General features: G+C 47.9%; 1 protein-coding gene across 1 annotated transcript in view; it reads left to right on the forward strand.

Annotated features, from left to right (window-relative positions):
• Positions 1-10508: 10508 nt before the first annotated feature.
• LOC133121367 (SUN domain-containing protein 1-like) overlaps positions 10509-15154 on the forward strand; it is a 29024-nt gene continuing 24378 nt past the window's right edge. The window contains exon 1 of the mRNA XM_061230566.1: positions 10509-10618. Within this exon, the coding sequence (XP_061086550.1) occupies positions 10542-10618 (77 nt within the window). The 5' untranslated portion in view covers positions 10509-10541. The remainder of the gene's footprint in view (positions 10619-15154) is intronic.

The raw sequence follows: 15154 nt of genomic DNA on the forward strand, positions 1-15154 counted from the left end.
TGTGTACAGCGTGCTCTCACTTACAACTTACTACCACTGCTTTGTAAACAATAACTACCCTGCTGGGCGCTGTGGGTGGTTGCCAAGCAACGGCGCATTTACAAAAACAAAAGCACAGAAGGTACGGTACACGGGCGCTCACGTGCGCTCTTACGAAACAGGATTACGGCAGATTCAGTAACAGCCAGCGAATGTACAGTAGCACACAGCACTGTACCGTGGTATAACCTCTGGAGTAAAGTGAGAACAGTGTGTCTCATTTAGTGTCATCGACACCAACGATACTCAATGCGCTTGGCACGGCTTCACTGTCAACAGACGTGGTTGTACGTGCATAATGGTACAAATAAAGTCAAATAAATAAATACAACAAAGACAACAAACTTAACACGATGACGACATCAGGCCGATTCAGGCCAGCAATGCTCGCCTCTTCCTGCCACTGAAGTGTACCTCATGCTTAGTTTATGTGAAAACTAGATCGTATCTAGCCCCGTATCAAGCCTGGTCTTGAAAATCCCCCCAGTTTCTGCCTCCATTAAATGACCTGGTAAGCTATAATTCCACAGTGCTCTCTCTCTCTCTCCCTCTCTCCCTCTCTCTCTCCCTCCCTCCCTCCCTCCCTCCCTCTCTCTCCCTCTCTCTCCCTCCCTCCCTCCCTCCCTCTCTCTCTCTCTCTCTCTCTCTCTCTCTCTCTCTCTCTCTCTCTCTCTCTCTCTCTCTCTCTCTCTCTCCCTCCCTCCCTCCCTCCCTCCCTCCCTCTCTCTCTCTCTCTCTCTCTCTCTCCCTCCCTCCCTCTCCCTCTCCCTCCCTCCCTCTCCCTCCCTCCCTCTCCCTCCCTCCCTCTCCCTCTCTCTCTCTCTCTCTCTCTCTCCCCCCCCCCCTCTCTCTCTCTCTCTCTCTCCCTCTCTCTCTCCCTCTCTAATGTCTACGCCCCTGTACCCTTCGCCAAAGTCCATTCTGCGTCACCGAGCATCGCAGAGCCACCCTCGCCTCCCTCAGGACGCCGGCGAACGCGTACCGGCACTGCAACCTCCGCCGCTACTCACCAGAGGCGCGAGCACAGCCCTTCCATGGAACCGGATGGTGGACAGCGCCTCCCGCTGGCCGGAGGCCCCGCCGCACACGGGCGCCTTCCTCTCGGTCCGCAGCCGGCCAGCGTGCGCGAGGAGAACTCGTCATAGCTCGCCATGCGTGGCCGGCCCTGTTCGGCGCAGAAACACAACAGTCGGGTTTTAGCCGGAGACACATCCGGAGGCATTTCTTCCTCGGTGCGACAACGGGCGGCTCGTAGGCGACTATTAAGGGGCGACATTGGCTCAGGCGGTAAGAGCGGTCGTCTCATTGGCTCAGGCGGTAAGAGCAGTCGTCTCATTGGCTCAGGCGGTAAGAGCAGTCGTCTCATTGGCTCAGGCGGTAAGAGCAGTCGTCTCATTGGCCCGGGCAGTAAGAGCAGTCGTCTCATTGGCTCAGGCGGTCAGAGCAGTCGTCTCATTGGCTCAGGCAGTAAGAGCAGTCGTCTCATTGGCTCGGGCAGTAAGAGCGGTCGTCTCATTGCTCAGGCAGTAAGAGCACTCGTCTCATTGGCTCGGGCAGTAAGAGCGGTCGTCTCATTGGCTCAGGCGATAAGAGCAGTCGTCTCATTGGCTCAGGCGGTAAGAGCAGTCGTCTCATTGGCTCAGGCGGTAAGAGCAGTCGTCTCATTGGCCCGGGCAGTAAGAGCAGTCGTCTCATTGGCTCAGGCGGTCAGAGCAGTCGTCTCATTGGCTCAGGCAGTAAGAGCGGTCGTCTCATTGGCTCAGGCAGTAAGAGCAGTCGTCTGGCAGTCGGAGGGTTGCCGGTTCGATCCCCCGCCCCGGGTTGTGTCAAAGTGTCCCAGAGCAAGACACCTAACCCCCAAAATGCTCCTGACGAGCTGGTCGGCGCCTTGCATGGCAGCCAATCGCCGCAGCAATTGTACAACGCTTTGGATAATGGCGCTATATAAATGCCAACCATTCCCATGTCCAAAAACCAGCATTTCCTGCTTGTCAGGGTCACAGGGTCACAGGCAAGGCATGTTATGTGCAATGCCCGTCACACAGCTCTGAACAGCAGTACTGTTGGCCAGAGTATGAGGGGGCAGTCTGTAGGTGCATGACTGGGACCTGAAAGGTTGGTGGTTCAGCTGTTGGACCCTTGAGCAAGGCCCTTAACCAAGGCCCTTAATCCTGCATTGGTCTCTGGATGCTGCCCACCCCTAAGTAACTAGGGTGGGTCAAATTACCCCACAGGGTTCAATAAAGTATATCGTCTCCTTATTATTTTTCTTGTGTATTAGCCTAATGGAGAGTACGGATCTGCTCTCTGTTACTTTAACGCACACGATGCTGCTTCGCTTCAGTAGGAGGGCAGGGGAAATGTCTAATGGTGGCCAAGTTTGTTTCTGCTAGGAAAACAAACCAAGGCGTCATCACGCAGAGATCTCACCCCCCACAGGGAGGGAGGGACGGCAAGGGATGTTGTCACTGAGTGTACATCATCTTCCTCCAGAGGCAGCAGTCAAAACAAAACAAAAAACACAACAGTAGAATTGTGGGAAAGGAGTAGGGTATACAGGGTCGATGGGTTGGGCGACTCCAAGGCACCGTCTACGTCACTGACGGCTGCAATTATTTCAAAAACACCCCGTAAAAAATAGAGCCTCAACTGCTTTAATTGTTAATTTCAATTAAGCAGTCACGTTATCCTGTTTGACCGGTTTTTCTGTTTAAAAATAATGTTTAACTCTCAGTACAAGTTGATTGTAGAGTTAAAACAACTGTCAACAAAGTAACATAAAATGACAGAAAGGGTAAAGTTAGTTATGGTCAGAAAGCTTGCCAACCTAGCGCAATACATCTAGCTAGCAAAATAAGTATGTTCAGTATCATGACACTAACGTTAGTTAGCGAACTTTCAAGCTAAGTGAAGATCTTGAGAATTGCCTACCGAGAACAGAGCGACCTAGCTAATGTTACAGATAATTATGGTAAGCTCGCCGATATCATCTGGCGCAACGACATCTCTCGAACCGCCATCTGTCTAGCTAAATTAGCACTAGCTGGACAGCTACACTTTTTCATTAACTGTTGCCATGGTATCGATATTCATTTAGCGAATCGGTCAGTTCAGCTAACATAAGGCCGGCAGTGAAATTGTCTTTAGAAAACTGCTCTGGGTGAAGTTTGAACTCATAAGTTAGTTAGCTAGCTAGCTAACGTAATACCTCCTAAACACTTCATTTTAGAATCGCGTTGCTAACAACCTTGTAAAAGCACTAAGTCGTCAGGTGGCTAGATAACTTGGGTAGCTAACGTTATCGCACTGACAGATCACTCTATGATCGGTAGTGTCGTTAGAAGATGAGCTATTAACACTGACCGACTACCGCCTGGCTAGCTGGTGATGAACACAACTGACTTACCTTACCGGCTGCCTGGGACCTTTAAAGTCTGCTCTCCTTCGCAAGACGTGGCTAGAAATACGTTCTTTGACTAGACAGGGACTTGATCAATTGTTATTTATTTCGTTCAATTATGTGCCATTTGTGTCTCCCGCCTCTCGCACCACTGTTCACCATTTTCCGGCGGCAAGCGCCTCATCACAGCAACCAGCTCCGCCCACATTGTGGGCGCGTGTTGTGCCTACAGTGGTTCCCGAACTTGGTTTTCGTTCGAACCACAATTAGTGCAATAATACAATTCACATTTTTATTTCTCTTAATTATATACACAGTAGGCTACTCTCTTCCCCAGATTTCCAAGACAAATAGTAGCAGAATATAGTAGAGTGGGTGATGCTGGGAAAAAGAAAAGAATGTACCAATTCCCCAAACAGAGCATTCAGATTAATGTTAGTTGAGATTAAGGGATAAAATATCAACATCGTTTTGCAATACATAAATCAGTCGTAGACTTCCCTAGATTAGGTTTACAACGATAATAATACCTTCCACGATATTCTAAAAAATCATAACTGAAGACGGAGTCATTTAAGACATGAAAGGAATAGTGCACTTCACTTAACTTTTTTTTGTTGGTGAACAACGGAGGTCATTTTAGATGTCTACAGACGACCTGCCGGCTTTTCAATGTCTGTGCATTCGGGGGACTCGTGGTCAAAAACAAGTTATGGACCAATATATTTTTAATAAAACACATATAATCGTGAGAAGTAGTGCATGCACATGACCACGAGGTGGAGCGTTTGTCACACTAATGATACCTCCACGTGACACGGACAGGTGTGATACTTGGCCAGGGAGAAATGCGTGGACCTTGAAACAAAACACATGCCTTTGCCATGCCTGTGACATCGCTAATGCAAGTGAAGTGGTTATGTCAAACAAACAAAGAAAATGCCTGAACTCTTATTATTGGGAAAGACATCTTCAGATAGATAGGCTGTAGTGTAAATATGTTTATCTATTCTGACTGGCATGTTTGCAGATTTTGAGAATCGTTAATAGCCATTTCCTAAAAGTTAACAGGAAAAGGCCCTCCACTTTCGTGCCTTCCCCTTCTGCTGATAATATCTTTGGCTTTTATGGAAGGGATTTTTTTTTCTTTATTTTTCACAAATGTTGGCTGGTTGGTTTGGTATATTGTCTAAATATAGATGGCTTGGGAATAAATAAACTAAAATGTATGTATATTCAGACGTTACAAAGGGTATTCGTTGTATATTATTCAGGATTCAGGCTATCTTCATCTATCTTTCTTTTTAGTCTCGTAAGAAAGCCAACCACAGTTCTGTGGAGTAATTGAACTGCGTAATAACCGTTATTATTACAGTTATTACAATGTATGGAGTGGTCGTAGATATGACAGCGACACGTGTTTCCGGCTGGCTGACGTCATTTACCACTGACCAAAGAGCATCGAAGACGAGTTAGCGTTGACTCGATTAGACGCAGTTTGGACATTTTCCAAAAATTCCAACGTGCCATTGTATTGCCTCAGTTCTGAAGAAAAGCTATTGTTACGAAGTCGATTTAGCTGGAACGAAGATACAGCAGCGATTTGGGTGCGTCGTATTTAGCCTGCATTCAAAGGCTTTCTTCAGCAACTTTGCCGACACTGACCATCTCGTCGTGTGAAGGGAACACACGGTAAATAATCCAACCAGATTTTCATGTAACTGTCTAGCAACCGTATTAGCCAAGTAACGTTACCTGAGCGTACCTTGCAGAAACTACGGATCTAACGTTAGGCAACTATGGAATAGCTAAACCGACTATTGTTTCTATTATTTTAGCTAGTATAGACAAGTAGCTAACAAGCATGCCGTGCTAACCTTGATTAGCCTTCAGCTGCCCAATTTAGCCCGCTAGTTAATTAGCTAAGTGTCTTAAGGCAAGTGTAATTAGTCTCTTTTTTTTTTTCTTATCCAGGCAACGTTAGCCAGTCAACTGAGGTTATTGATCGTTTACAACGATCCTACATGGATTGCGTAATGTTAGGCTAAATCGCATTTATGAAGCGATGCTCGATTCAAGCATTATCGCACCTGCGTTGTATAGCTAACGATTAACGTTAGCAAGTTAGCTAATTTGCAATTAACGTTCTTTCATCTTGAAGTTTCGCGGGAGCCCGCCCACCTGAAAGCGTTATTGGCTTAAATGTTAGTCAGTCAACGTTAAAGGGTGTTATGATTGGTGCTTACAGTTTAACGCAGTCCGTTCACACAACGTGACGACCTAGGCAGTGGTGTCGACCCCGTCGAAACGGCACGTCTAGTGAGAAACATAGCGTTGGACGTTTTATGTAACTTTAGTTTGCATGAAACGTGTAGGAACGTGTAATTTGCTGGTTCCTCCATGTTCATGAATGAGAGATTTGTCATGGCGCCTAATGGAATTGTAGCTATTATTCGCCCTGTATTTTGACCTTGTGGGAGCTTTTTACCAGGATAGCCGATTATCAATAAAATAATAGAAACATCTTATAAAATGGCATACGATTAAACAATTGTCGAGTAACCGTTAGATCCATTATTTTATGAGAGCTAAAACACGAGTTCAGTCTGTTTTAAGCCAGGTTAAATAAAATTGGTTTTAAGAGTGAAGGCTGCTTAATTCTGCTGTTGTTTGGTTAACTTCTAACTCTTTATCAGTGTTTGCGTATGCGTGTTGCTCAAGCGAGGGCATTAGATTTGGCTTCCCTGAGTCCGATACAGTATTTCTCGTAACATTCAATTAAAAAGTAAACGACATGTTTTGAATCTTTTCACTGCAACATGCTTTTTTCATCCAAGACAATTGTATTATGTAAATTGTATTATGTTTCTTTTTTTCTCCTTCTGGTTCTCAGGAGGTTAATGTATAATTATTAACCTCACTGACATCTGGTTGATGAATTGGTGTTATTATGGCAGTAGGGTAATATTCTTCATACACGTGTTATTTAAAAAAAACTGACTTACAGAATTACTACGCGGTAACACGTCGCATTCCATGTGTTTCCCGTGGTGACCAATCGCAGTTATTTTTACATTTCTAGGAAATTCCCATCAGGAAATAAACACAAGGTTGGGTAGGTGCAGAGGGTACTTTTGCGATTACAACACTGGCATTAATGTATGCCGTTATTGTTTTGCCCAGTTATTTTGGAATGGGTTAGCTCTTTATCTATATATTCCACATTGAGCAAATGCGCAAAATAAGTTAAATAAGTTGGGTTTCTGTGAAGATGGTCGTGTAAAAACCACCAGCATCCTACAGCGCGCTACGGACAGCACTCTACCTTGAATTAATTTAAGTAAGGTTGCTAAATTAATTTTTTTATTTCAGATTGTATTTAACTTTATGGTTTGGTACTTTTTGTTGCATTGTGAGATTGGTTAAAATACGGTTTTTTTGTTTATTTTGTTTTTCTACTCCAATCTGTTAGTCTGTTACTGTGCTCATCCTTGGTCGTGTACGGTAGTTCCACATAAACTGAAAAAGGAGAAAGGAGCTTCTTTTGAAAGTGCTCTACCAACCAGATATAGTTATTGAGCGCAATCATTAAATGTTTAAAGCTGGGAAAGACGGGACACATGCACTCAGGAGCCATTTTATTAGCAATAAATTCCCCCTTTTAAGCAGCAAATTATGGCTGCAACTCAATATATGAAGCGTGCAGACACGGTTCAGTTGTGCTGGGAAAGACGGGACACATGCACTCAGGAGCCATTTTATTAGCAATAAATTCCCCCTTTTAAGCAGCAAATTATGGCTGCAACTCAATATATGAAGCGTGCAGACACGGTTCAGTTGTTGTTCGACCAAACGTTAGAATGGGTGACCTAATCGTGATTAAAGCAACTTTCACCGTGGTATGATTATTAGTGCCCGCATCTCCGGTTATTGTTGCGAGGTCGGAGCCGAATGGACAGACTCGTTAAGGCGGTGTGCAGAAGGGCATCCCTGAACACGCAACGCGTTGAACCTTGATGCGGATGGGATACCCTGCATGGTTCCACTCCTGTCCGCTAAGAGCAGGAACATGAGACTTGAGTGGGCATGTGGTCACCCAAACCTGGCTCTGGATTGGAGAAATGTCGCCTGATATCTATCGAATCGATGTTTCTGCTGTGACAAGCTGATGGGAGGGTGATCATTTGGCGTAAAACAGCACAAATCCATGCATCAGAGTGGAGGTCTGGCTTTTATGCAGGTTAAATGCCGAGGTTGTTTAACAGCGGCATCACTTAATAGTTTGTGTAATTATTTTGTAAACCCGTCAACACTTTTCTGTTGGGTCAGTTCAGCACCTGTCAGAATATATTCGATATGTCATCATAGGGTGTGTAACAGTTAAAGATTAATGTTTAGCCTTTTGAGTAATATTTGCTCTCTAAAGAAGTCAATATTTTGTTATCGTTTGAGGTGCACTGTTTTTTTGTTTTCCTCCAAGATTCAAAATAAGACAGGAACTAGGAGAGGGTGGAACAAGTCTAGCGAACATCGTAAAGCTTCGTTGCGCCATTTTGGAATTTCGACAGTTTGGCTGAGGATTACGCACTGGCAAGTCGCGAACTTTTGCTCTGGCTTCCTGCGAAACGCGGTTTAACGGATACAGCTCGAGGTTCGGATCTCTGGGCATCCTCGCGCCGCTCGGATCCTTGAACGACGGGGCACGAGGCTAAATGAAGATATCGCATGTTTCCCGGCCGTGTTGACATAATCGGACTGGGCGCGCGTTGTGAAGTAGTCTACAAGTGTGACGTTGTTCGACTAACCCTATACGGAACGGGCAAGTGGAGTCGTTTTATTTTTTATTTTTAAATTCATGCGATCTGTCTTTTCAGCCTGGGCACGTATGTACAAATTAATAAAGCTAATGAATCCAGAATGCCGAAATCAGGGACACTCCAGCGCTAGGTTTCGATTTGACGCATTACAAGCGCACTCCGATTAGCCAAGTTTATGAATAAGAAATGCTTTCCAATTCATTCTCCTCCGAATCTGGACGGTGGGGATGTACTATTTACAATATTATCTATAAAAGTGACTGAACGTAGAAGTCTCATTTTAGTTTCACATTGACACTTCACTGAAACTGGATGTTATTGTGACGGGTTTTCCTATCGCTTTCAGAAGTTGGAGCTTGTGGGTAAGCCTTTTAAAATATATATTTTTTCATTGAATGCGCGCGCTAAATCTGGGTTTGCGAAATTGCTAGATTTTTTGCATGCTGTTTTGATTAGCGTCCCCGAAAACGAAGCTAACCCTAACCCTTAATCAATCTTTTGGGAAAAGGGGCAATCGGTTTAAACAATCTGGGAAAGCGTAATGGATGCATGTCCGCATTTAACCGGTACGTGGGGGCTGCCGTGTGGCTGTGTGTGACTGTCTGTGCGCCTGGGAACTAGACTTTGTTCAGCCTGTCTCCAGCGTTTACGTTTATTGCGGGGCCCTGTGTGCACCCAGAGATCGGAGCAGGTCTATATGGGCTTGCGGTGGATTGACCAAGGTTAACAATTTAACAATTGGATATTAATTTCAGTGTGAAAACTGATCGTTATATCTATCGGAGTCAAATCCTACAAGGAAGTATTTTGTCTGTCCAAAATTCTGTCTGTTTTTGGAAACTGGTCTCTGAGTAATCCAACTTTTAGATAGGTTCTTTTTTTTAAAAACGCCCCCTTGTTTGACGTCCAGATCACCGAGGACGCTGGTGCTGAGTCTTCGGGGGAGAAGTGAAGCTGCATTTTTAAAAACTGGAAGTGGAATGTTGATGGCAGCTGATTCTTGAGACGGGCGGGTGTTTAAGCCGACGGGGAGCCCTGCGGCCGCGACGGCACAATGTTGAACTCCCGCCAGGGTCCGTGAGTCACCCTGCTGCAGAGTGGCAGCTTTTGTGCATGTCTGCCAAAAGTATGAAGTTGGAAAAACGTGCCAACTTATTTATTTATTTATTTTTTGCACGTTTGTCAACAAGTTAACACGCATGCACAAAGGGTCTTAATTTTGTACCCGTTTCATTTTAACCATGTGCGGGGAAACATTAACCGACATTCAGCTCTGGCTGCCCGCTGCCGTCCTATAAGAAGGGCGGGGTCGTGTCGGCCTTGTCTGTGGCAGTAATAGTCTCTCTCATACAGCGCTGTACAGTAGGTGTGTCTGGGCTGCATTCTCAGGCTGTCATTAGACGCACTCACCTGGACGCCATTACGAGCCCCGCCCTGCCCCGCCCCGCCCCTGCCTCCCGCCTGGTCGTGATCCAGTTGCGCTTCAGAGACACTCTTAAATGCGAAATTGGCATCCGTCCTGGACCTGCCTTGAGTTATGGCTGCTGGCACGGCAGTCTAGGGTGTGTTTGAGGAGGATAGTCATGCCATTCACTCACCAGTTTAGATGTAAATAGTCTAGTCGCTAAATAATGGTTTTATTAATATTGTGCTGAGAGCTATATCCTCTGTGGCAGTCTGCAGACTGACGACACTGTGTGTGCGGATGAAGAACCGCACTCGGATGTGGTGTTGCGACGGTGGCACGCTGGGACTTTGGAGTGTTACAGAGGAGACGCGGGGTGTGTGTATAGCAGTGAGTGTCATAGAAGGCTCAAAGACAGGCTGAACACTGTCCTGTCCGTGCATGCATCGCATGAGAGGTTGTGTGTGTGTGTGTGCGTGTGCGTGTGCATGTGTGTGTGCATGTATTGCTTGCATGCAGATTGTGTGCGTGTGCATGTGTGTGTGCATGTATTGCTTGCATGGAGATTGTGTGCGTATTGCTTGCATGCAGATGTGTGTGTGTGTATTGCTTGCATGCAGATGTGTGTGTGTGTATTGCGCGCATGCAGATGTGTGTGTGTGTGTGTGTATTGCTTGCGTGCAGATTGTGTGTGTGTGTGTGTGTACTGCTTGCATGCAGGTGTGTGTGTGTGTGTATTGCTTGCATGCAGATTGTGTGTATGTGTGTGTGTGTGTGTGTGTGTGTGTGTGTGTGCACACCTTCAACTCAGAGCAGCTGCACGGTCGTGTCTGAAACCCCCCTCCCCCCGCCTCGGCTCTTGCAGTCCGACTGAGTGGCCATGGATCGCTCCCACTCCCACTCCCACACCCCTGCACAGGGTGTCCTGCGGAACACGGGCTACACCTACTCCCTCAGGTGAGCTCCCGACAACAACAGTTACTGACCGCACCACGGGATGCCTTTCCTTTCATCTTTTCGCTGTGGTTCTCCCCGATGCTGTCGTGAACATCACGCAGCCTGTGAAGTTTGGAAGTGCTTCTGGGGAAAAGCATCACCTCTTATCTATCGGGTGTTGCTTTTTGGTAGTTATCCTTAGTGGTGTATGGCCCTAGCTGCATCGTTGGGTCTGTGACACGGAGCCTGTTTAAATTCAACAAAAAATCTCCAATAGAACATTCAGCGGTCAACAGGGGGTCACAGAACGCAATTAAGAGACGACCCAAATCAAAAATCGGAACGACTGAAATCATAACAAATTCGACCGCAGCAGCTGCTGAATGCCAGGCATCCAACTTTCGGTAATTACCTGCATGAATTCGAGCAATCGATGTCTCCATGTAGACAATTTGGAGAAAGTTATTCACCCAGTGAGACCAGGACAGGGAGTGCGGTGGCTTCCATCTTTGTGCAAGCATCTTTTTTTTTTTTTTTTTTTAGCTGCAGCAAGGCCAGCCTGTCGCACGTTTAATGTGGCAGGGCTGCGTGTTTGTTTGCAGTCCTGTAGCTTAGACTGTATTCCTGTTTCCCTTCTCTGTACCTGGCCCGGAACAATGCGCCTCTGTTCCTCTGACACACCCGGTGTGTGTGCAGGGCGAGGCTCGTGCTCCAGAGCTGTGCGGAGTGTCAGTCGGGCGATGTGGACCAGTCCACCGGGCCTAGTGGTTAAGGTAGATGACTGGGGACCCGCAAGTTAGAGCCTTCAGCAAGGCCCTTAACCATGCATTGCTCCAGGGGAGGATTGTCTCCTGCTTAGTCTAAAATCAACTGTAAGTCACTCTGGATAAGAGCGTCTGCTAAATGCCTGTAATGTAATGTAATGTTAAAGGTTATTCTGCAAAACACGTGGCTATGTGGATTATAAAGGAGCTGAAGGTGCTATAACAGCACTTTGAAAGTATCGAAGCACAGAGTTTGCAAATAAATCTATTGTGACACTATTCTGAGGAAGGGAGTGTCCATTTAAAGCAGCCGTTTGGAATTCCATGAAGGAGTGACGTCATAACGTGCTTCGGCCCAGCCCACCCCGTGTCCGCAACGAATCCAAGCGCTCGGCTCAGACTGCTAGCCAGCCAATCAGAACAGAGGCTCAGTGATATCAGTCACTAAAACAGCCTGTTCTTGGTAAAGCTCATGAGAGGCGCTGGAGAATGGACATGTAAAACTGAGATTGTTTTTGGTACTAGCGCACGCAGGCACGCACACACACGCCTCTTCGGATGGTACCTGAAATAAAGCCCTGGGAAGGTGTACCACACGGACCATGAACGTGCCTGCCTGCAGCTGCGGGGTGGGGCGGCACATGGTATTGGAGGAATCTTCGGGGTGAAAGGTCAAGATTCGCTCACGTGGTAGGGAGTGTCCTCCCGCTGTCTGTCAGTGGGCGAGAGACGGCTCACCAGTTAACACCTCTGCAGTGAGAGTTACTGTACAGCTGTAATGCACTTTGTCAGTATACGCCCGTAAATCATGCCTTGTGGTAATTCCTGGGCAAAGAGGTAGTTTTCAGTGTTGTAGTCTTAAAGTGAGGACGTTTTGCCTGCAGACGCTGCGCTGGAATGGCCAGCCGTACGCCTCCCCTCGTCTTAACGGACACGGTGGGCCTCAGCCATCTGTCAACGGGGCGGTGTTTCTCTGACGTGTGGGTCCCTCCCCCTGGTTTCCCCTCTCAGAGAACCCCCCCACCCCACCCCCAGGCCGTGCTGGGAGCGGCCTGAACCCTCCGAAATATCCGTGCACGTGTTGGGAGAAAGGCACCCGGTACCTGCACGCCTGAGCATTTTCCAAACTGGGATTTCACATTGACTTCGTGTGCCTTCGTTTTCCTAGGTGGGATTCTTTCTCTTGGATCCACTCATTCTCCTGTTGTGTGCTGTGTTGTTAAGTGACGAGACAAAAGATCAAGTCTAAGCGGTGGACTGCTTGGAAATGATATGCTTGTTAAATTATCCCTCAAAGCAACTGGCAGCGTGTAGCCTGTAGTCTGTCTCTAGTCCCCTTCAGGACCTATGTAGCATAATCTTTGGAATGAAAATAAGGGTTGATGGGCGGTCCCTGGGTGGAGAGACACCTAAAGCAGAAGTGCTGTATTTAAGATGGCGAGGAGATACCGGTTCCCACGCTCGCCCCCGCTCTCTGCTTGAGACTGCCGCTCTGCGACCACGAGGAGCGGCACTGTGGCACGGAAATTGGGCATAGCCGGAGGGTTGCTGGTTCAATCCCCTACCCTGGGTGTGTGGAAGTGCCCCTGAGCGAGACGCCCTACCCCCCATCGCTCCCAATGAGGTGGCACCTTGCATAGTAGAGTGTGTCTGTGTCTGTGTCTGTGTCTGTGTCTGTGTCTGTGTCTGTGTCTGTGTCTGTGTCTGTGTCTGTGTCTGTGTCTGTGTCTGTGTCTGTCTCTGTCTCTGTCTCTGTCTCTGTCTCTGTCTGAACGACAGGCATTCATTGTAAATTGTAATAGGGCTTCTATCCATTGTAAAATCTGAAATGTGAGAGTGCACATTTCAGCAGTGTAGTGGGGACCGACACTTTTTTGTGTTGCCATCCCGTGGGCTTCCTGGCTGTGTTCCTGGGGTGTGCGTCAGTGCGGAGGAGCGGGCTCTGTGCAGCGAGAGTGGGAGGGTTTTGCGTCGGTGTGAAATGTGCGTCGTGTTATGCAAACAGACAAACGTGGCGCGCATCCTCCCTCCTGTGGAACTGGGCGGACGCTCGGCTGTTTTCGCGGTGTGTGGGGGGGTGGGAGTGGAGGGTGGGGGCGGGGGGTGTAGAGTAGTGGTTAAGGTAAATGACTGGGACACCCAAGGTCGGTGGTTCTAATCCCGGTGTAGCCACAATAAGATCCGCACAGCCGTTGGGCCCTTGACCTTAACCCTGCATTGCTCCAGGGGAGGATTGTCTCCTGCTTAGTCTAATCAACTGTACGTCACTCTGGATAAGAGCGTCTGCCAAATGCCAATAATGTAATGTAATGTAATGTAATGTGATGTGATGTGCGGCTTGGAGGTACGTGTATGTGAGGGTCGATCGGTGTAGCTGAAGGGCACTTTGTGGCAGAACTCAAAAGTGTGTAAACGTGTTGACGCATGTCCCGGCTCACGGGCAGGGGAGTGTTGCATGATGGGTTAACGGGCGGTTAGGATGTACATTTAAACAGCAGTTAAATTAAAACATTATTTATAATTTTTTAAAATTCATTTTCTTGCACCCTGGTCCTGAGAGACATTTCAGTGTATTTTTATATGAATGCGTTTGGAATGACATTGTCTTGTGAATGTGTGCTTTTGAATGTGCTGCTAAATTTTCATGTTCCAGGCAAATGAGCCAACGGTTGTGTGAAGGGCAACGGCCCCTCTGAGCCAATCCAGTCCTGCAGCTCTCATTCTCCCACAGTCCTGCCCTTTACCTGCTTTTCATTAACAAACCGCGTCTGGGTGCGTCTGACAAGTTTTGGATCTGGACCGTACTCCCGTGTTAATGTGGTTCTGACAGGCTTGCGGTCCCGCTGTGCGTTGGGTCAGGGAGTGTGCAGTGCAGGGAGGAGGATTTCATGGGCTGGATGGATGCCGTAATCCTGACAGATTAAGCAGCAGGGAGTGAGAGTGCACATTTCAGCAGTGTAGTGGGGATCGACACGCTTCGGTGAGGACCAGGACCGAGGCTTTAGTGAGAACCAGGACTGACACTTTAGTGGGGACCAGGACAGACACTTTAGTGGTGACCAGGACAGACACTTTAGTGGGGACCAGGACCAAGGCTTTAGTGAGGACCAGGACCAAGGCTTTAGTGGGGACCAGGACCAACGCTTTAGTGGGGACCAGGACCAAGGCTTTAGTGAGGACCAGGACCAAGGCTTTAGTGGGGACCAGGACCAACGCTTTAGTGGGGACCAGGACCAACGCTTTAGTGGGGACCAGGACCAACGCTTTAGTGGGGACCAGGACCAACGCTTTAGTGGGGACCAGGACCAACGCTTTAGTGGGGACCAGGACCAACGCTTTAGTGGGGACCAGGACCAACGCTTTAGTGGGGACCAGGACCGACACTTTAGTGGGGACCAGGACCAAGGCTTTAGTGAGGACCAACCAACCACCTGACTGCAGGGTCATTGACTGCTTCCACCCTGTGGGGCATCTGAGGACAGGTCTGGGTCTGTCTGTATCCTTCCTTCCTCTGTCCGTCTCTGTCCTTCTCCTCTGTTTGGATTTGTCACTGCTCATAAAGGTGACTCCGCTGGTGCAAAGGGCACGGCCCTTGTTTGTGTACGTGTTCGGTGTGTGTGAGGGAGGGAGGGAGGGAGGGCGGGCCGGACAGGTGCCGATCCTCCCCCTCCTGTAGGAAGTGAGCACCGTGCGGTAAACAGAGTTCAGGTTCCTGCTCTGTGGTGGTTAGCGGCTGGATTGGCGTTCGTACGGCGGAAGGGATTTGTCCCCGAGATGTGTGATCAGGAGGGGT

The sequence above is a fragment of the Conger conger genome, chromosome 2 (assembly GCF_963514075.1).
Source record: "Conger conger chromosome 2, fConCon1.1, whole genome shotgun sequence".
NCBI classification, from domain to species: domain Eukaryota; kingdom Metazoa; phylum Chordata; class Actinopteri; order Anguilliformes; family Congridae; genus Conger; species Conger conger.